At 34.2% G+C, this 20,489-nt stretch overlaps 2 protein-coding genes across 2 annotated transcripts; one reads left to right on the plus strand and one right to left on the minus strand.

The window, feature by feature from the left end:
* Positions 1-6,170: 6,170 nt before the first annotated feature.
* Positions 6,171-7,753, plus strand: LOC146131854 (uncharacterized). The gene has a single exon (XM_083397416.1). It carries the CDS (start codon positions 7,130-7,132, stop codon positions 7,436-7,438), a length of 309 nt encoding a protein of 102 aa, XP_083253542.1. The 5' UTR covers positions 6,171-7,129; the 3' UTR covers positions 7,439-7,753.
* A 2,542-nt stretch (positions 7,754-10,295) lies between these two features.
* Positions 10,296-19,101, minus strand: LOC146131855 (uncharacterized). Its single transcript, XM_083397108.1, has 10 exons — positions 18,868-19,101; positions 18,337-18,444; positions 17,638-17,804; positions 16,361-16,527; positions 15,831-15,920; positions 15,273-15,440; positions 14,541-14,695; positions 13,323-13,441; positions 11,324-12,723; positions 10,296-10,756 (listed from the first exon to the last, which is right to left on the minus strand). The coding sequence occupies exons 1-10, from the start codon at positions 19,038-19,040 to the stop codon at positions 10,580-10,582; spliced, it is 2,724 nt and encodes a 907-aa protein (XP_083253234.1). The 5' UTR covers positions 19,041-19,101; the 3' UTR covers positions 10,296-10,579.
* Between the last annotated feature and the right edge of the window lie 1,388 nt (positions 19,102-20,489).

Raw genomic sequence — 20,489 nt, forward strand, 5'->3', positions numbered from 1 at the left:
TAACCATGGTTTTAACTGATAATTATCTTGAACTTGATCTATATAGAGTTGAAATTACAACAGAACTGCAATCTATAAAAACATAAGTCTGTTATAAAAATTAGAAACTTGTTAACGTAGTGGAATAAACTCGGATTTTGCTGCGAAAACTACTAATGCTATACTATTTTGTTTCCGAAATTTAGGAGAAGTATTAGGACGTTTACCCGAAACACACAAACGGCCCGTATTGGATGATAAAGTCAGAGGCACACACAACCCGTACTAAAGTCATAAACTCTTTATTCAAGTTGCTTTACCCAAACATTTTAATCATTCTTTTAAAGCAGGGGTTCTCAAACTTTTTTTACCGCGGACCCCTAAAATTTTCTTTCATCTCGCGTGGATCACTGAAGGCCAAAAAAAGACGTCACAGTACAGATAAACTTCACCAACTTACTGATTTTGGTCCAAAAATGTGAAAGTGAAATGGAGTCTAAATACATTTAGTTCAAAACCTTTTTATTTTTAAATAAATTAATTTCTTTAATAAAGTGATTACTGCTTAAATATACACTAATGTTACAATCAGACCTTCATGGACCCCCTAGAACTAGTTCACGGACCCCCAAGGGGTCCATGGACCCCAAGAACCCCTGTGTTAAAGGAAATGCGAATAGCCAGTAAAGTTTAGATTGTTTTAATAAAGACCCAAAGTCAACTAATTTGTCCTGCGCCGAAACCGAAAAGATCAAACACCGAAAATCGTAAAGTTTACTTTTTTACCCATCGTTTAATTGTTTTACATGAATGGGTGGATTTAGGGTTGTAGAGTCAAAGGCGGAAAAGCTAAATAAAAAGTTGGCAATATTTTAACATTTATTAGGAGTCTTCAACTTCGTTCAGCAAGCCAAAATGTTCAGGATAATGCTCAAAATATTAAGTGATATAGAGAAAAATAGGGTTTGCACCTTGGCGTGGGTTCAATTATCAACAACAGCAACAAAAATGAATCCATTAACTTTTTTAAAATAACATTGGAGAAACAAATGACAAAAAAACAACAAAAAAAAACACAAGGCAAATCTCCAACATTTTCAGTCAGCTTTTTGATTCGCACAATTTAATTTCTAAGGTTTAAACCGTTAACTTTACAATGTAATGTTGCAGGTTTCTAAGCGTTAATTAATTTAATAAAGGTATATTTAGAAGTTTTTTCGGAGCCCCTGAAACGTTTTGCGGACCCCCAGTTGAGAACCACTGACAATCAACAATACTATTTTGTTTTTCCCGAAATCAATACAGGACAGTTTTATTAAAGGCCACATGCTAACTAAGAGTCTAAACGTGTTTTATTTGTGGTTCAACTTTTCTGGTATTTTTTTATCAAAAAGCGTGTTCTTTACTCGGTTAAGTTATATTTTTTGTCACAAAAGACAACAGAAGTCATCATTTTTGTGCGATTCATCACAAAAGCATTTCAAGAGCCACTCACAAACCAAAGCAGTCAACAAGTTTTCGAGGTTTCAGGGTAAACTTTGTTGGGTAAACAATGGCCATTGTGCGTCGACACCGGCCCGCCGATCGACTCCCCCTCGCCCATTCATCGCGACACATTGTGACGTCACTTGGGGGAGAGTGCTTTCGGAGGAGTGGCACTCGAAGCGGACAAACGCCCACTTTGTGATTTGCATTGTGAGTCATAATGAAATCGCGGCAGTAGAACGATGGCCTTCGGGGTTAAGGATGTTTATTGCAAGTTCGTTACGATTTTAACGAATATAACCTATAGCTAATTTTAAATAATTAACTGAACTATTAGTTAGGTTACCTTTTTTAGTTTGGGTAACTTTTTAATAGTAATTTCCAACGTATTACCTAACCATACATAAACAATGCCAGTTATAAAAAAATGACTGTAACATTATTCTTTTTTAATTACTCCAATAATACCTTACTTAGCACATCCCTCAATCAAAGTAAAGCTTACCGCCAATTTCGTGAATATTACAATTTTGAAAACAGGGCGGATTTTTATAATAATAAAAAATGTTTTTCCAGTCGCCCACCTCGCTAGCAGATAAACCCAAAATAAATGAAGAATTTAAGCTAAAAATCGTAGGTTTCACTATATTATAAAATCGAACGAAACTTCGGTACTTTCTTAGATATCATAGATTTTAATATTTAGGACAATTATTTATTAGCTCACGCGATAAAACGTACACACTAATATTTCCCAATGCTTACTATATTCATATTTGAAGAAAATAGCGTTAACGCAACACATCCAACTTAATAAATCTTATTTTTCAAGCAAAATGGCCTACAGGTCACTAAGCATTAAAAAACATTTTAGTGTAAATTGTTTACAACTAAGCGTAAAGCCAACATTCTGTTCTGATTACTATGTTGGATTGATATTAAACCAGGCCTTAGTTCTACCTGAAAATAGCAAGAAATTTCTTGGACCGTTTGGCAGAAGGTCAACAAGCAAGATAAATGACTTCTTACATCAGACCAACGTAACGACAGGGAAGCTTAATTTGTCTTGCAACATCGGTTTGCGGATAAAGCAATCCTATAGGAGCTGGAGAAAACAAATTTGAGTCGATCTTATGAATTTCGCACTTGATTAACTGCAATGATTTTCGTTTTAAATGAAGTTGCGGTTTTAACTTTTTGTGTTTTTGTTTAGTCTTTGATATAGAAAAATTCGACAAGTTAGCAGCGAAGCAAAAAGCATAGATCGTGAAATCTTCAACGTTATAATTACTTCAACAACATCAATGTAAATGGCCATCACTTTAACCGACATGTCTATGACCCTTACGAGCACTACCGTGTGAAAACATACTTATTTTTCAACCATTTATTTGTGAGCAAAGAGCCACTTAGACACGCTACTACAAACCTACCATTATTAACGCATTATGCTAGGTTGAAAATAGTAGGTTTTGGTGCCAGATAGCAATAACAACTGTCGCTGTAAGCCACTGGTTGTCAAACTTTATTTCGTGCTACCCCTTTAGAAAAGTTTGTTTGGGAGTTATTTCAAACAAACTTCCTGCACTAGGCACATTTTATTTTTATATATGTGTTTTTAAGAAATCATAATCTTGAAAAATCATGAGCAAGGAATATTAATATCTGCAAGCATTTAATTGCCGCAATTAAGTTTAAATAGAAAACCGAATCACCCCGCGACGTTCTTAGGTAATTAAAACTCATTTAAAAACATGACTTAAGTGTAAGTGCAAATCAAAGACTTAAGTTATACAATACACTGAAAAACAACAGTTTCATAGAAATAGAAGTATAGCCCCCTTTAACTAAATCCGGGTGTTTAGATAACAAAATAAGGCCCCTATTTTGCTGCGCTCTAAAAGGGTATTTGCGTAACCCAGCATTTAAAGCGATCTAAAAGCAAACAACGCACGAATCACTGATCACGTGTCCCTTAGCTCGTAGCTGGGCGCGAACAAGTTGGTAAACAAGTCCCGTGTCCGTGTTCGTTCCGTGTTTTTGCTCGTAGTTTTGGTTTTACGATGTTTGCTCGGTGTGGCCTGAGCTTGTCTAGCAATAATCGACTGGTGTTTTTATTGGCACAAAGGGAGGTATGGTGGCCCTTGCATGTATAGTGGCTTGGGGTGACGGCTAGGAATTTTTAAAGACCGCTACTATTTTATCTAAGTATATCAAATAACTATAGCTAAAACTAGAGTACTATGAACTTAAAGACTGTATTTTGAGGTGTTGTTGAAGAAATTTAAGAGACGTTTCGGATCGCCAAAACACCTTCCATAATTTTCACAAAAGTGTGATTGTAGTTAGGGAAAGGGCAAAAAAAAAAGCTTGCTTTTAAAAAGGAGTTTGCAGATATCAATGAAGACGCTAAAGTCTGAAAGAATCGCGCCTAAAAAAGTTTTGCTTTTTTTCAGTGCTTGTTTTTATAACGTTGGATATAAAAATGTTATGTCTTCGGTTTATTGTTGTCTTACACATTTGAAAGACATTTTAAACCTATTCTTATGTATAAAAGACTTTAGACTTTGATTAAATTTACTTGCATCAGATTATTTTTTTACTCCTATATTTTTTTGAAACATTTCCCTAAAATAAATCATTTTAAGGTGGAGCTCAAAAATTAACGGAATATTTTATATCTTTAAAATCACTTTGTTATTTGAGATTACCAACCCCGTTTTTTCACAAGGCTTAAAGAGAACATAATGCTTTTTGTTAGCTTTATTTATTTTACCTCCCTCTGATTTTTTTCATGCCTAACCCTGACTAGGGAGTGGAACGTATTTGCTCTGTCTTGTCTGTGATACGCGTTACTGTGTTGTGGTGATGTCTGTTGATTAGTAGAGTGTGTAGTCAATATACACGAAGAAAACAAGGAAAGTGAGTCTGTTATCAGTTAACGAAATAAACTTCATTAGCGTTTGAGTGAGCTAAACACGTTTCGAGTGCTATAAATAGGTTAATGTGTGGTTTGGTGGGAATTGTAGTCAGTATATAAAAGAACAAATTAAAGGTAGCAATTCGTGCTCAAAAGAGTGAAATAATTTGTAGTTGCTAACTGAGGTGTGCGTTTTCTTTCCAATAGGTAATTGTTGAAAAAATCGTAAGCAACATAGTTAGTTATGTTCTGTCAACGTCTTATATTTGATTTCTAGTAAACTATAGTTTAATTAAATAAACGAATCGTCTTATTTTGGGGTTGTAGCGTCTCATTAAAAGTCTGAGATGGTATTGTTCAACATTCCTGCGATATTAAATAACGCAGATTAGTCAGTACATAAAATAAAATTGAAAAGTTGGTTTGTTATCGGTTAAAACTTCAGAATTAATTAGTGGTTGAATATCACGTATATATAGGCTAGTTTGTGATTAACACAATGTTCTATAATTTGAGTATAACAGAGTTCTGGTTTGATTTGCACAAAGTGAAGTGGTAACGTTTGTGTGCATTAATTTAGCAAGTTTATCGCATTATTAGACTCGATATTAAAACACACATCGCATAACATTACTAAAACGAACATGTTGGACCACAATACTAACTAGTTAAGCATATAAATTGATAGCGGGTTATTATATGGGTAAAACTCGCATGTAGTAGGTGTTCAGCTTGTAGGCCATCAGTATTGAGAATTTAACCCTACTAATACCCCCCTGTAAAGAGAAAATTCGTTGAGAACAATCACATGGATTTCTCCAAAAGCAACTTTTAACTTGGGAATAAATCAAAACGCTTAAATCGCGCTTTCAAAACCGCAACAAAAAGTTGATAATAGCGTGTGAGAGAAAGTAACTCCAATGAAGTAAACATCAGCGAAAGGTGAAAAAGTCGTGTCATTCCGAACCGTTGAGGCCAGGAAAAATAAATTCGCTTTAGATGAAAAGCAAAACAAGTTGTTATCGACCCACCATGGCGTGCTTTTGTTGTGATAGCTGAGCGCTATAAAATAACGCCGCGTTGGCCATTTGGTCAGAAGACAGATGCCATGGTATGGTTTAACTCAGGGGTCGGGAACCTTTTAGCTAAGGGAGACATATAAGCCAGTTATAGGGTGAAAAAAATAGTTAATTAAGCAGGGCCATTTATTTTGTTGTCATTTAAAGGACAGAACATGCTATGCACCAAAATGAATTAGGTTATTTTGCGAACTTTGATTACGGAGTTCCTTTGAAAGAATAGGGCCTTTTGATATTAGGAGATTCCATCAAAAAGGGTAACTGTCTCGAAAAGCAAATAGGATTCGCGCAGAGCGTCGAAAATTTGGCATTATTTGCGTTGAAAATGGAAAAATAAAGTTAGGAAAGCGGTCGTAACCGCGTGCAGTTTTATTTGAGATCATGCTGAGAAATGATAGCTTAGATTTTTCTGCAAGTCAAATTCTGTCATCAAAATAGCCATATGGCGTCACAAAAAGATCTATAGGTTCCCGACACCTGGTTTAACTCTAACTTATGAAATACATTATCGATCGTTAAGGACGTTGGTTTAAATCTGGTGTGAAATGTGTTTTATAGACGTTTTTGTCTTTTAACAGGGCAACCTTTTGGTTTGGAATCGTTGTTGACAGTAAATAGATGTTTTGCAATTAACTTAGAAGATATATTTTGTAATTTAAGGAAATAATTTTATGCTTTTATTTCTGTTTTTTTCTGAACAGTTAAATATCTAAACGCTCATATACCGTACACAACGCAATGCGTATTGTGTGACCATCAGGCCATTCTTGAGTCGTACCGGTAAACGATAACGGCATGTACAACGGATGGCATAGAAAAGGCTTACCAAAATCAGTTGGCGCAATTAGGCTTTCCCGAAGGTCTCCTGTGTACAGACTAAATACATCGTCAGATTTTGAAGCAAAATTTTCTTTTACATTTTATTGCCTTAAACAAAGTATTTTAGCAAATTTTAAAGAAAAAATTATTTCGCCAATGGTTTGTTCAGGAACTAGTTTAACCTCTGTTCACTTTGCGTTTCCCTGCTTTAAAGCATTCTAATTCTGCAAAACATAGTGGTTTGAGGTTTTAGTTAGACGTATAGTAGGAATTTTAAAGCCTATGCATATAACTACATTGAAACAATTGCAGACTCACCGAATCTGTCGATCAATGACGCAAGCAAGGTAGCCTAACAAACAACTAGCCTGTGGTGAGGTTCGAACTCACGACCTCCGGCCATACTGTGACCTTTGCTCTACCAACTGAGCTACACAGGCTCAGAGAGGAGCGATTCGAGAAACAACCATGCCAAATGCATAGCATAGAAGGGCTAGATCACAGTAGCTTAATGGTTTACTTTCATTTTCCAATTCATTTTTATTTTTACCAGATTTATCAATACGGTAACCTTTATAAAAATCTACAAAACTTAAACTCAAGACCGAGAAAAATATGTGGAGTCTCATTTTCATTTTTCCTAAACAATTTATTTTTATTTCTACTAGATTTCCTAATACGGAAACTTTTATTAAAATCTGCAAAACTTGAACTCAAGGCCAAGACAAAAAATGTCGAGTCTTTTTTCATTTTTCCTAAACAATTTATTTTTATTTCTACTAGATTTCCTAATACGGAAACTTTTATTAAAATCTGCAAACACTAAAACTCAAGACCAAGACAAAAAATGTCGAGTCTAGCTTGGTCAAGATCCCCGCTCTTCGATGCCACCCAGCGGTCAAACAGCCGTCCTCTCCAAAGCTCTGTTCCCAGCGGTTTTAAGATCTTCCTTCAGAACAAGATTAGACCGGTACCCATGCATGACGAACTGGAGCGGGATCACGTGATCAGGAGGGCCGTTGCTCTCTGGCGTCTCTGCTGGCGTGACGTGCCCGACGGATGGGAGCTTTTGGACGAGCGGATGAGAGCTACGTTGGGCGAGGGATGGCTTGAAGCGTTTGAGAAGAGAAATGACGAAAACGTTTTGCTGTCTTGAAATGATTCCAGAGTTTGGGCGGAGTTAAAATGAGCTTGACTTTTGCAGAGTGTGAGGCGTGAATTTGGCAGTGTTTTGTTTTTTTTTAACCCGTTTTGCAGTTAATGCTTTGATGTTATATTAAGAAAATATGGCATGATTTTGGTTTTCTGGTGTACATTTTTTTCATTTTCTTTTCTGTTTTTTATGATCTTTGTTGCTTTTTATGCTGTTGTGACGTTTGCATTTTATATATTTATGTGTTGGTGCATATAAGTGTGAACTAAAAACTGTGATTTCTTAAAGTTATTTCATTAGATATCTAATTTAAAAAAACGTTTCATGTTTTCCTTGATCTACTTTTTCAACTAAACGTTGTTTCTTTTTATTCTTTCGCCAGCTATAAAATATCTTCAAAATGACTTGTTTACATCACTGCTTTTATCTAAATTTGTTACACTGACTTTTTTTTAATTTTAACGTAATATGTTCACCATTTAATGCACTTTAAACACACGTTCAAAACGTAAAACTATTAAAGGTTTTCTTTGAAGATTCTCAGTAAAGTGGTATTTCTTTTTTATATGTATTGTTATGCTTGTGTCTTTAATTGTTTTTATACATAAGACTTTTTTGTTAATGTGTCACGTTGATCGCTATGTATTTTAAATGCAGTCAGACGTTGTACGTATCTTTGTATTGTATTCATCTCAGGTCAAATAAATACACCACAACATTGTAATTTATCGACTGCTAGAAACTGTGTATTTTCAATATTTTTTTTTTTTTTTTTTTTTTTTTAGTTTTTTAGAGATAAAAATACCGTAAGAAAATTAGTTTTTATCGTTAAATTAGGCCTGTCGTTTCTTATCACATATATTAGAAAGAATATAGTTAAAACAAAATAATAATAAAAAAGTTTCGTCTAGCCAAGTGGTTTAGATTTTTCAAAAACATTTAGGTGAGAAACCGTTATTGATTTTGAATGGCTTGCCTTCCAAGGCAAACAAAATAATTAACTTCAGTATATAAATACACAGACTAAGGAAGGTTAACTAATAAATGGCAAAGTTTATTCGGATGAGTTCAATTATTTTAAGTTAAGTCATTTTGAAACGACTTAAGTCCATGTCAAATCTTTTTAAGATGACTTAAATAAACGTCAAGTCATTTGTAAAATTAATCAAGTCTTTTAAAAAATCATTAAAGTCCCATCAAGCCTTTTCGAATAAATACCAAGACAAGAACCAGTTTCATTGCAGGCACAACTGTATGCTCTTTTACTTATCTTCGAATGTATTAAGGACCACAATTTTTTTTTATTTGCGGACCTTTAAAATGAAGTATGGAGTAAAAATGGCTTTTTAGCATATTTTTTTAACTTTAGATAAGTAATTGATATAATTGTGTGAATTACTAAATGCACTATTATATTAATTTGATGTCATGTTTGCTGCATCTACTTTATTTTAAAATTTTAAGCCATTTTTCATACATAACAGCCTAACAAATATGGTTGAAAGGTGACATTTGTACCATGACTACTCAATTTTTTACTGCAAAACAGGTTTATTTATGGCTATTCAAGTGCAAAGCAATGCAAAAAAGAAGAAAAAAATTTTTTTAGAGGGAGGACAATTAATTTTTTTCAAAATTTTAGCCCAAATCTGAATTTTCAAACTGACGTAGCACGGTCAATACTGAACCAAACGTGCTCAGATTTGGTTTATAGGGTTTTTAGACGCAACCTAACAATTCCAGGGGGGTCCCCACTGAAATTTGACAAAAAAGTGTTTTTTTGAACAACCCTAATGTACATACATCCTTTTTTCTCAATGTTAAACATAGCAGATTGTAAAATGGCACGATAGCATTTATTTGGTCTGACGGGCTGCCAATTTAAGCACCTTAGAACAATGCCCGCGAGTCTCCAGAAATTATAGCGGTTCAAAAAAACACGTATGAAATATCGTGACGTCACGTAAAAGACACGCGCACGTATTTTTATCTGCAAACGAAATTGGGAGTCAGTAAAACGGGGCTTTATAAAGTAGTGGTTCCCAAAACATGGGTCGCGAAGAGAGAAAAAAAAATGGGTCGCGCAAGTACGATTCGAATCTGGTGAAAATTTTGTAATAATTAAAACACACTCCGGCAATTACATTTCTGCTCACACGTTTTGGCAAACTATACAAATTGGCTTTTTTAATGACGTCGAACGATCATAATAATACAAGATAAAGAAGGCGAATTGAATAGGTTTTCCAAAACGTTAGAAAAGAAATATAATTAACAGATTTTTCCACTATGACCTTATGAAACTCAGCTGTGCGAAAGTTTGACGAGAATTCAATTTGTCTCTGATAGTGCCACCTGATTACCACATAAGTATACCAGAGGAGCGGTGTCTTGTGATTAATATTATGCCAGGTACCAAATAGCATCAGTTTAAATTAGAAATTTACTTTTTTCTTAATATTTAAGTTCGTTCCATTCCAACATAGACTAAGCCAGTGCTTTTCAGCCCGTGGGATGGTACGCACTTGTGCGGATGAAAAAAATTGAAGTGCGGATAAAAATGGGGCATATTATTATATTTTATGATGCGTAATACAGTCAAATAAGCTGGTGCGCCCACTTATGCGTTACAGGCACAGGAATATAGTCTCGTACAGTGGTTCTTGCCGCTTAAGCTATTTATTTTATATCGGTCAAGGCTTAGGCACACGGTTTTAATACACAAACCTTTCATTGTTGTTTCACAAATAAAACTGAAGGTTGCAAACTTACTGTGCTTGTTTTGTGCGGATGAAAATTTTCCGAAATAAAAAAGTGCGGATGGAAATTTTAAAGGTTGAAAAGCACTGCACTGAGTTATTGAATCAAAGGCATTTATTTAGTTTGTCGTATTGAATTATTGCACCATAAGCAGTTTTGTCGGTATTCAAGGCAACATTAGTTAATAACGGAACAATATTGGAGCTGAATAATGTAGTTTTAGTAAATAGGCCAGTAAAGCAAACAGCCTTTAAAATATTTTGAACAATTGACTAAACCTGCTACAAACTAACATATTTTGTGCTATAGCTTTCCATAAAAGGGTCACGAGATGTTCAGAAAACTCAAATTTGGGCCGCACTTAAAATGTTGCGAACCACAGGTTTAGAAGAAATCTGACGCCGTTTTGCGTTTCTTCACTCTCGGCAACGTGTTGGTGCCTTGGGTGGGTCTCTTGGGTTTCAGGACCCCGAAATCGGGGGTCTTTTGGGGGTCAAAGGCCACAGAGGAGGGTGAGGGGCTGAGAACGATCGACTTGTCGGTTTTGCGAAACGCTTGCACCTGGAAAAGTAATTTATAGGTTTAATAAAACGTTTTGGATGTAATGGTTAAATGCTGAGGTGTCCTGTGGTGGGCTATACTTCACTTCATATATTACCTTTTTTAAATCTTTTGGAGGAAAAAAAACGATGGGAATATGTACCTTTTTTGGAAAAACTTTTAAAAAGAGTAAATCAGATTATTTTGAAATTACACCTTTTAAATCCTCTGCATAAATTAAACGTCATTTTGCTTTTAAAACTTTAAAACATAAGACACACAAAAAAGATTTTTTAAAACATAAGCCACAAAAACAATAAATTATTCATTTTCAGCATAGTGAGAAGGCACTGATTCAGTGCTAAACGTTTACAATAAGCTACCTACTTCTTAATGGGCTTTGATATTCATTGTACATCTAACTACAACCTCTAGCCATTATCTTGGATTTATTTGAAACGTTCAAATGGATTTATTTGAAACGTTCAAAATGATACCTACTTCAGAATGGGCTTTGATATTCTTATTAAGTCTTACTACAACCTCAACCGTTATGCTCCAAAAGTTATCTGTTTACAAAAAAACTACCTGAGTTTTCGCCATTTGGAAGGTGACGTGTTTTGCGCCGTCAGATGGCGCCAGAGCGGAAAGCGATTTCCTCTTTGCTCCTCCTGAAGAGAAAGAGTGAGACACAGGGTGAGAGGAGGACTTTCTCATGCTCTTTTGTCTCTCAACCTTGGAAGCTGCTACTCTGAGGAATGAAGATGTTGGAAGAGGTTTGGGAGTAAAGGAGGCGAAGTCATCATCTCGGCTCTTCCCTTGCGAACCTCTGGAAGACATTTTGTCTTCCGACGTCACGCCGATCTTTATTGCGTCACAGTCGGCGTTTGTTTCGCACGCGGAATCTACTTGTTTGGCCTTTTTGCTCTTTTTCGACTTTTTTGCGCTGGAAATTGTGGTTTTAACTGGATTTTCTTCTTCTCCGTTGATTTCGGTTGGATTTTCGTCGGAATTTGCTGAATTTATCGTGGATTTTTTTTTATTATTTTTGTTTTTTGGCAATTTTTTTTCATTCGAATTGATAATTACCTTTTCATTGTTTTCTTCGGCAGCGTTTTCAAGTGATTCGCTCGTATTTTCTGAAATTTCTTTCTCTTTTTTACCCTTTTTCGACTTTTTGCTGCGAATATTCGCTGTTTCTACAATATTGTCTTGATCGTTTTCCAAATCATTTTCACCTTCGTTTGCCAAACTTGTCTCTAATTTTTTCCCCTTTCCTTTCTTTTTAGTTGTGGACTTTTTAGCGCTGGAATTGCGTGTATGCGGGGTTTTCTTGAAATCAGCATCAGTTTCGGATTGAACTTCGTTAACAACTTTTGAATCCATTTCTGATACTTTGCTTTCAACCATCACAGACTTTTTGGCGCTCAAAGTGCGACTTTTTTTCTTGTCCTCTTGAATTTTAGGGGTAATTTCGCTTTTAACGTCCGATTGCGAAACGGGTTCAGCGTTTTCGATAGGTTCATTTTCTTTTGGAGAATCGTCATTTTCACTCAGTTTTTCCAGGAGTTTTTGCTTTTTCGTGGACATGGCCTTACCGGCGGTCGCTTTTCGTTTTTTCATAGTTTTTTGAGCGCTTTTAACCGTTTTGGCGGCTGAAGCATCCACAAAAAGTTCATCCAAGTCTTCTTGCTGTGTTTTTTCATCGCAAACGCCAACATTTGTCTGCTTTGTCTTTTTGGCACTTTTCGGCTTCTGCAATTGAGTCACAGTTGTGTCAAGATCTGATGAGGAACTGTCCCCGGGAAAGTCCCCGGCTTCCAAAGCGCTCCCTAAAAGAACACCCATGTTGTTGTTTCCCTCAAGGGAGTCCGTGTTATCTTCTGAATCCCCCTGTCTCGATTTTTTCGCCTTTTTCTTCTTTGGTTTCTTTTTATCGATGGCGATTGTGTCAGGTGTTTCTGTGGATGTTTCGTCCACGGGTAGATCTTGGGAAAAAAAAAAAAAAAAGCATTATAAAACCGTATAAATTGTAAATAAAAGTCGAAAAATTTATCGTGTAATGTGAAAAAAATAAATAAAATAACAGTAAATTTTTCCCCGTTTTCGCTGTGTATACTTTGAGCCAGTGTTGTAAAGACTTAAGTCAATGACTTAACTTAAGTGCACTTAAATCACTGTTTTAAACGACTTGACTTGACTGAAGTTTTTTGGGTAAATTGACTTGACTTAAGCCTAACGGACGGAATTACCTGGGTTAAAATGAGGTGTTTCTATCCAGCCCTTGTTTTAAATTGGGCGTTTATCTAAATTTTTCTACATTACCCACACTCGCTTGCAATATGTTGCATTTTTTGTTTTAAATTAATAATTAAAAAAAAAACGCTTCGATTAAATTGAATAGAAAAGTAAATTTTTCTTCATTTTTGGCCAAAAATTGTTTAAAGCAAATATCTAAACTTTTACGAAAGTTGTTAAATTTAACAAAACACAATACAATTAAGTAATGAAAATTAATTAAAGCACGGGAGCCTTTTAAATAACAATATATAAAGTATTAGCAATATCGCTTCTAATTCTTACAAACCTTCAGACACTTCTTGTGGCATCGGTTCTGTTGGGAATCCTTCGTAAAATCCATCATCGACAAAGTGAGGAAATTTCTTGCGCTTCTTCTTAAATGTCTCCTTTTCTGACTTCATGGTGCTAAAATATTTGAAAAATATATGATTTAAATTGCAGAGGAGGCCAAACTTACGTCATTACTTAAGATAACTACATGATGGTCCATGTGCTCAAGGACATAAAGTGTTTTGATAATTAGTATTTTATATATTTGATTGTGATAAAATTAGCTAACGTTGGTAAGAACGTCTAAACCAAGAATTACGTTATGTTGTTAATATTGCTGTATTTACAATTCAGTAGAAAATTTGTGGACTTAGCTAAATTAAAAAAACAATTACGGTGACTTGCTGATTTTTCATTTTTTTTTTTGCCTTATCTGCAAAAACGGCAAAGTGTATTTTTAAGTAGGAGAACAATATTGCTCGATAGATTTGAAAAGATAGGTTGGCAAACACAATGAATTTAAAGATAAAAAATATAGACAAAGCCACTGTTGATCATTAAACTATTTTTTTGTAAATTTTTCAATGACAGTGTGTATTGAGCCACATTTGCGTTCTTATAATTCGTGTTTATATATTTTGGTTCAAAAAAGGCACGATTTAAATGGAGTTGCCCTAATAAAACAATTTTGGTATCCATGTTTACCGAAAAGTCCATGTTTACCGAAAGTATAGATCTAATCAGCAATGAAAAATAACCATGGTAACGGCCAGTTTTATTTCACTTTATTTTTGTTGCACAGTTCTACAAAACGGTTCCTGCCATTCGATATATCGGCCTACCTCTAGCAGACTTTGGTAAACTACGGACACAGGCTAAATCCGGCCCGCAAAGTAATTTAATTCAGCCGGCGCTTTACTTTTTATAAAACTTTTTCAATAGAAATATGCCTACAAGTTTTTTTAGTCATTTTGGAATATTCTATTGAATGAATTACGCAAGGCATCCTGACTTATTCGTATACTCTTACCAGCATGTCAAAACTAAAATATTTACAGCAATCTTTACAAAGGAATCTATTTTATGTGTATTTCAAATTAGATTATTTGTATTTTCTCTTTTGATCCAGCCCTTCATAACATTTTTTGTCTCATATGCGGCCCTTTGTAAATAATTGCACACCCCTGGTCTAGAACGCACAGCATTAAACCTTAAGTCAAGCACTCAGACTCACTCGTATTCTTTTTCCAGTTCATTTGCTAGTTTGCCCATAAAGTCCTTTTCCTGTTCTTCTGGGTCAATATTTTCGTCAGGGAGAATATCGGGAAGGTCGTCGAGTGGAACCTGGCCTTCCGCAAGCGACCGCAACTTTTTCACCATCGCATACACCTGGAAAATTTGACGTTTTCAAATTTATCGGGGGGTTAAAAAAGCATGTTTGTGCTTAAAATCTTCATACTACTTAATTTAGTTAGCAATGCTAAAGAGTTTACCAGTTTTGTCCCTTCATTAATTTTAGTAAAAAACTTACGGTTAATTTAAAAAAAGTTTAACTAATTTTAAAATATATTTCGCAGGAATAGTAGGAGCGTATTTTTTTATTCTCATTTGTTAGGCTTCTCAATGTGCGGTTTTCATTAAATATTTTTTATCGTATTGTACATGTTTTACAATTAAAATGGTTATATATTTTTTTAACACTTGTCGTACATTTTTGATTAATATTAAATATTTCATATTTTATTAATTGTCAAAAAACATTTTTTTTGGCATTACAATCGATAAAAAAATTGAAAAACAACCATCAGTTGTTTTTAAAAAACATTGATTCTTTAGGCTCCGCATATTAATTGATACAAAACAGTTATTAATAAAAGTCTTTATAGTTAAAATAAAGCCAGTATCGTCAATTTTGAACCATTTCTTCATTTTATACTCTTTTATTAAATTTATATTTCCCAGTTACCTTCTTGCGATTTCTTGTCAATGTGGTTTCTTCATTAGCGGCATCAAACATTAAATCAGCAAGTGACGTGTAGTTGACACCGACAGCAGGTTTCACAACCTCTTCTGCTTCCTCTGGGTTCACCTCGTTAAATAATTCCTGAGCCGGTTCCGACTGGTCAACTATTTCCTGATTTTAAAGATACTTTTGTTAGCTTTTACATGCATGTCAAGGGAAACAGCATAAAATTTGTAAATAGTAAATATGAGAGTAGCTTTACTGTTAACACCTAAACAATACAATTGTATAACATTTTTATAAATATTGGATATGAGCTTACGTTGATAAGCCTAGTCAAGCTAAATAGCGGAGTTTGGCATATTTTAGAAGTTAGTCGACATTATATTACTTAAAAAAATTAGAAGTTAGGCGACATGATATTACTTAAAAAAACAGGGTAAGTGTATATCTTAGACAAGTTGAAAATATGTACATTTATACATTTTACACATTTTGCACAGTTTTTTATATTTTAAAAGTCAAGTTTAAATTCTAAAAAGACTGTTTCCTTTTTGATACCTGAAAGACTTTCTCCATAGATTTGTTTCTCAGCTCAAGTACAGTGGTTTTGCAGCAAAGACTCACAAACGGTTTCAACAGCAATTCAGACTGCAAAAACATTTTTTAGGTCTAAAATAAGTGTGAAAAGAGGCGAGTTATCCCCTAAATTAAAATAAACTATGTAATTGTGATTTGTTTCTTAAAATATATGTATAAAATGGTTCCAATTTAAAAGCATATACCCAACTTTTTAAGATTTTACATTTAATAGTATTCATAACATAAAAAAATAAATAGAATCAAGATTTAATCTAAAGTTTTTGAGAGACAACCAAAAAAATGCATTTGAAACCTTATAGAAGTATTATTGGAAAAAAGTTTTACACTTTATTCAACAAGATAAGTTTATGAGGTTTTTATGCATTATTAACTTAAAATATACAATACATACATCATGCTGTAAACAAATAAAGAGTAGTTTTATGCTAAACAACATATAAGCAAAATTGCAGGCAATATATAGATGTTATCTGTTGATTTTTACATACCTTATCTGGTGTTAGATTTTCGTCTGCGCATGATGATAGCTCTTCCATGTAGATTTCTATTATATGGAATCGAAGGCCCAGAGGGGGTCCACATGTTGCCGAGGGGCCGGGGGCTACTGGGATTAGGGGACCGTTTCTTAGAACTCCCATCACCCATTCAATAACACCTGTGAGAAAGATTTTAGTTGCATATTAGGTACGAGATAATAAAACAAACATATTTATCTTTTATCTCTTGATATATTTTTATCTCCTTAAAAAGTGTTTCACTACAAAGTATCAAGAAAATGACAAAATGTTATGCTAATACTTTCAATTATAAACGGAAATTTTGGGCAAAAAAGTAAGGCAGTCAGATCAGATGTCAAATGCTGTAATTTCTGTGATAAAATAATGACCTAATTATATCAAAAAAAACAAGCAAATGTTTTTACTTTTTTAGGGCAAATTTTGTGTTATTGTCACACAGCAAAATTACTTTTGACAGTAAATTGAAGATTTTTTAGGCTTTTTTTTAATAATTAAGTTGCCTTATTCCGCAAACCTTGTCTGTAAGCCTGTAATCCAACAAAAATTATTTGGTATCAGGTCAGCATCGATACTACCCTAGTATGGAACAGTTAAGACCAAATCATAGACGCCGACTTTTGTATTTCAAAGGGGTGCTCAAAATTTACCGCTAAAATGACATCACTAAACGCCCGTTGAAAAGATAAGTATATATATGTGGAGTAATATATAACTTTTGGTATTTTATACTTTTATTGATTAAAAATGCGAAAAATGCATCTTTAGGGAAAGCCCCTTAATGGTTTACAAAAAACAATTTTTATGATAAAGGTGTAAATAAATCAAACTACTGGAGACTGGGCAGCAACAGTTTATTTGCTAGGCAGGCATGCTGAATTGAATTATTAAAAACAATGCTAATCAGTAACTTCCATTAAAATATTGCTAACTAGAGTGCCAAACAGCTTGTATAAAACAAAGTATTAAGTGTTTTACAGATACATTTACCATTACTTAGTAGGGATGAGCACCCAAGTATTTGCTAAGGGTGCTTGGAGCACCCCCTAAACTCGGCATTTATGAAACAAATATTCAGAAACCTAATCTCATATCATATGCATCAAACGAAATACATTGTAATTTAAAGGAATATTTATCATTATTTAGGAAAATTGAGCATCCTAAGTTTCTGTTAAGCGTGTTCGGACTTCGGGAGCACCCCAAACTCGGCGTCCATGAACTAAATGTTATCAAACAAGCTGACGTACCTTCATCCCATCCATTGTTCTTGATTAGGACAAATGAATTCTGGAGCATGAATCTGCACAGAAGAAGAAACTTGTCCATCCTTAACCTATCAATTCCCATCCATTCGCGACCCATTGTGGCAAGGAAAGTCTCCAAATACATGATTGACGCCTTGATATTCTTTAACCTGGAAAAAGTGTTTGTTGGTAATAAATAAAAGTTAAATAAACTATGATAGAATAGTAGGACATATTAGTGTTTAAACAAAAAAAACTTTATTAAACCAAAAAACATTACTGAAATCCCAAAGCTTTTTTAAAAATTTAATTGAAAAGAGAGTATTAGAAATAAGATTTTGTTGCGATAAATATCAGCTTAATAGTAGATTTGACTTTCATCAAAAAAAAGTTTGGGTGTAAAATTAAATTGCACAAACTGTAATATTTAGTGTATGTAACTGTATTTAAAAAAATAAAATGGAATAGTACTTGTACAATGAACAAGACCTGAAGATGATTATAAGAACTGAATATGACCAACAATTCAATACCAAGCAATTCGATTTGAGTCATTTGCCAAGTAATTTAAAAAAAGATTAACTTGATATACATGTAATATAACCATACAACTTTTAAAATAATAATTTTATACAAAGTATAAGGCAAATTCCGCCGTTTTGACAAGATTTAAATAATAGTAAGACTCCTTGTTCAACTTACTCAGAAAGCAACTTTGCAATTCCCCTGGCCAACTCCTCCTGGATAAGAGGTTTATCAGACATCCACATACAATAGAAAATGCCCTTCCAGATTCGGATCATTTCATCTCTAAAAAATGGGTTAAAATTTAACAAAAAACTGACACTACTAAAAGGGTTTTATAACTAAATCAAGTTGTTGGGAGTTAATAGTATTAGGTAAATTTCTCAAAAAACAAGAAACAAAATCACAACAGATCTAAAATACTAAAAATGCGTTCAAGAAAGGCAATATAAATTAGTAAAACATAATTATATTAACACAACATCACAAATTCATATGTTTATGTATGTCATGTAAACTTTTCCATAAAAAATATGCTGTTGCTACCAGGCATAGTATGCAAAAAGAAGCTCTTCAGGTTACTAATTTATTTTATCCAACTTTTCGGCTCCCTATACAGGATGCCATCATTAAGGAATGTAACAACACCAAAAAGTAAATAAACATGTGGTAACCTACAAAAATTGTTTAGTAAAAAATCTCCTTTACCTTGAAAAGCCACTATTTGACTTTGCAGACCGGGCCATCAGAAACTGTCTAAGTTTTTTAAATGCCCGATCGCGGATCTTCTTCTCATTTGCAGCCAGTCGTTGTGCAAATTTTGCCTCAACACTGTTTGCTATGGCCACCATACTGTCTTCTTTTTCCGTCATTACAGTCATTGTCCTGACAAGGATTAAAGACAATACAAACCTGTCCTATTTAAATTGTACACCCTAACGTTTAATGAAATAACATACCTTTTGAATAAAACAAGTTTAAATAATATAATAAAGGACAATAAGGAGCTGGCCTTTTTAAAAATCATGACAATTCTAATGAAAATAAACATGTACTATTGGTTATAAATTTTCAAGTACCTATGTTATGTTCAGTGTTGTAATAGGGTAAAAAAATTAAGATGCCTTAAAACATAATCAAATAACAATAAACAATTGATATATTTCTTCAAACCTACCCTTTAATTTTTAAGGCAATTCAATGATAATTGAGTTACATTTAAAACTATTATTATGCCTGTATATTGCCAGTATTAATGCATAGGGTGGCATAAGAACTTATTTTAACTATGGTATTGCTATATTTTGCTTTGGTTTTTATAGTACTTTGAAATGCATGACATGTTTAACTGCATCAATTTTTCGCATATTAAAACACTGAAAATGACATTGGCACTTGTAGAAATATAGGAACCTTCAACATTTATTCAAAACTTTTCAATCCCACTGGTTATCTTTGGAAGGCTATAAAAACTTTAGTCAAGCTTATCGGGATTGTAGTGCAGGCAAGAAACAGCTTACAAGCCTAACCTTGGACTAAAATACTGATTTCGGGAACAGCTTTTTCAAAAGAGCCTGTCACAGTGTAATGAGGTATCAGGTGGCACTTTATAAAGGTAATTTGTCGGGAATACAATACAATTTGTCTGATGATTACCACATTAAAAATTAGACAAATATGCCAATTCGCAAATATATTTTTTAAATGAGTATTCTGTAATCGTAGGTCAGTACTCCTTTAGTATGGCTAAATCACAGTAAATACCTATGTTTATTTCATGGCACTTTAAATATTGAAGATTATAAAAATGTCTATATTAATGTTACAGCATAACTTTGTCATGTTCATCTAAAAGACCTTTTAAAATAGTTCGCTTAGAATCGTGGATGTAGTTTATGTCCAAGGCCTCCATCATGTTCTCCAAATCCTTGCCTCCGCTAAGGAAATCCTGAACTCCGTAGGACGTCCGACCAATTCTGTGGTCGGTAACACGGTCGTGTGGAAAGTTGTACGTCCGAAGTTTATCCGACCTTTCCCGACTGCGGATCTGGTTGCTTCTCAGCGAAGACTCTTTGCTGGAAGTTTCGGAAAAAGCTTTCTGATTAAGTATCTCAGTCAATTGGATCATGGCCCTGTTCAAATTCTGAACTTGGTTTCTTGTGGCTTCACAGGTGACTAGAGTGCCGGTGGGTAGATGCTTGAGATTAACGCAGCTGTGCGATTTCTGGACGGCTTGGCCGCCTTTTCCGCTGGCCAACGTGTAGCTTATTTGCAAGTCGCCCTTGTCGATTTTTTGCAAAACCTGCTTGCGTTTTTGAAGAACGGAGACA

This window comes from Ascidiella aspersa, chromosome 9 (genome assembly GCF_963924565.1).
Source record: "Ascidiella aspersa chromosome 9, kaAscAspe10.2, whole genome shotgun sequence".
NCBI lineage: Eukaryota > Metazoa > Chordata > Ascidiacea > Phlebobranchia > Ascidiidae > Ascidiella > Ascidiella aspersa.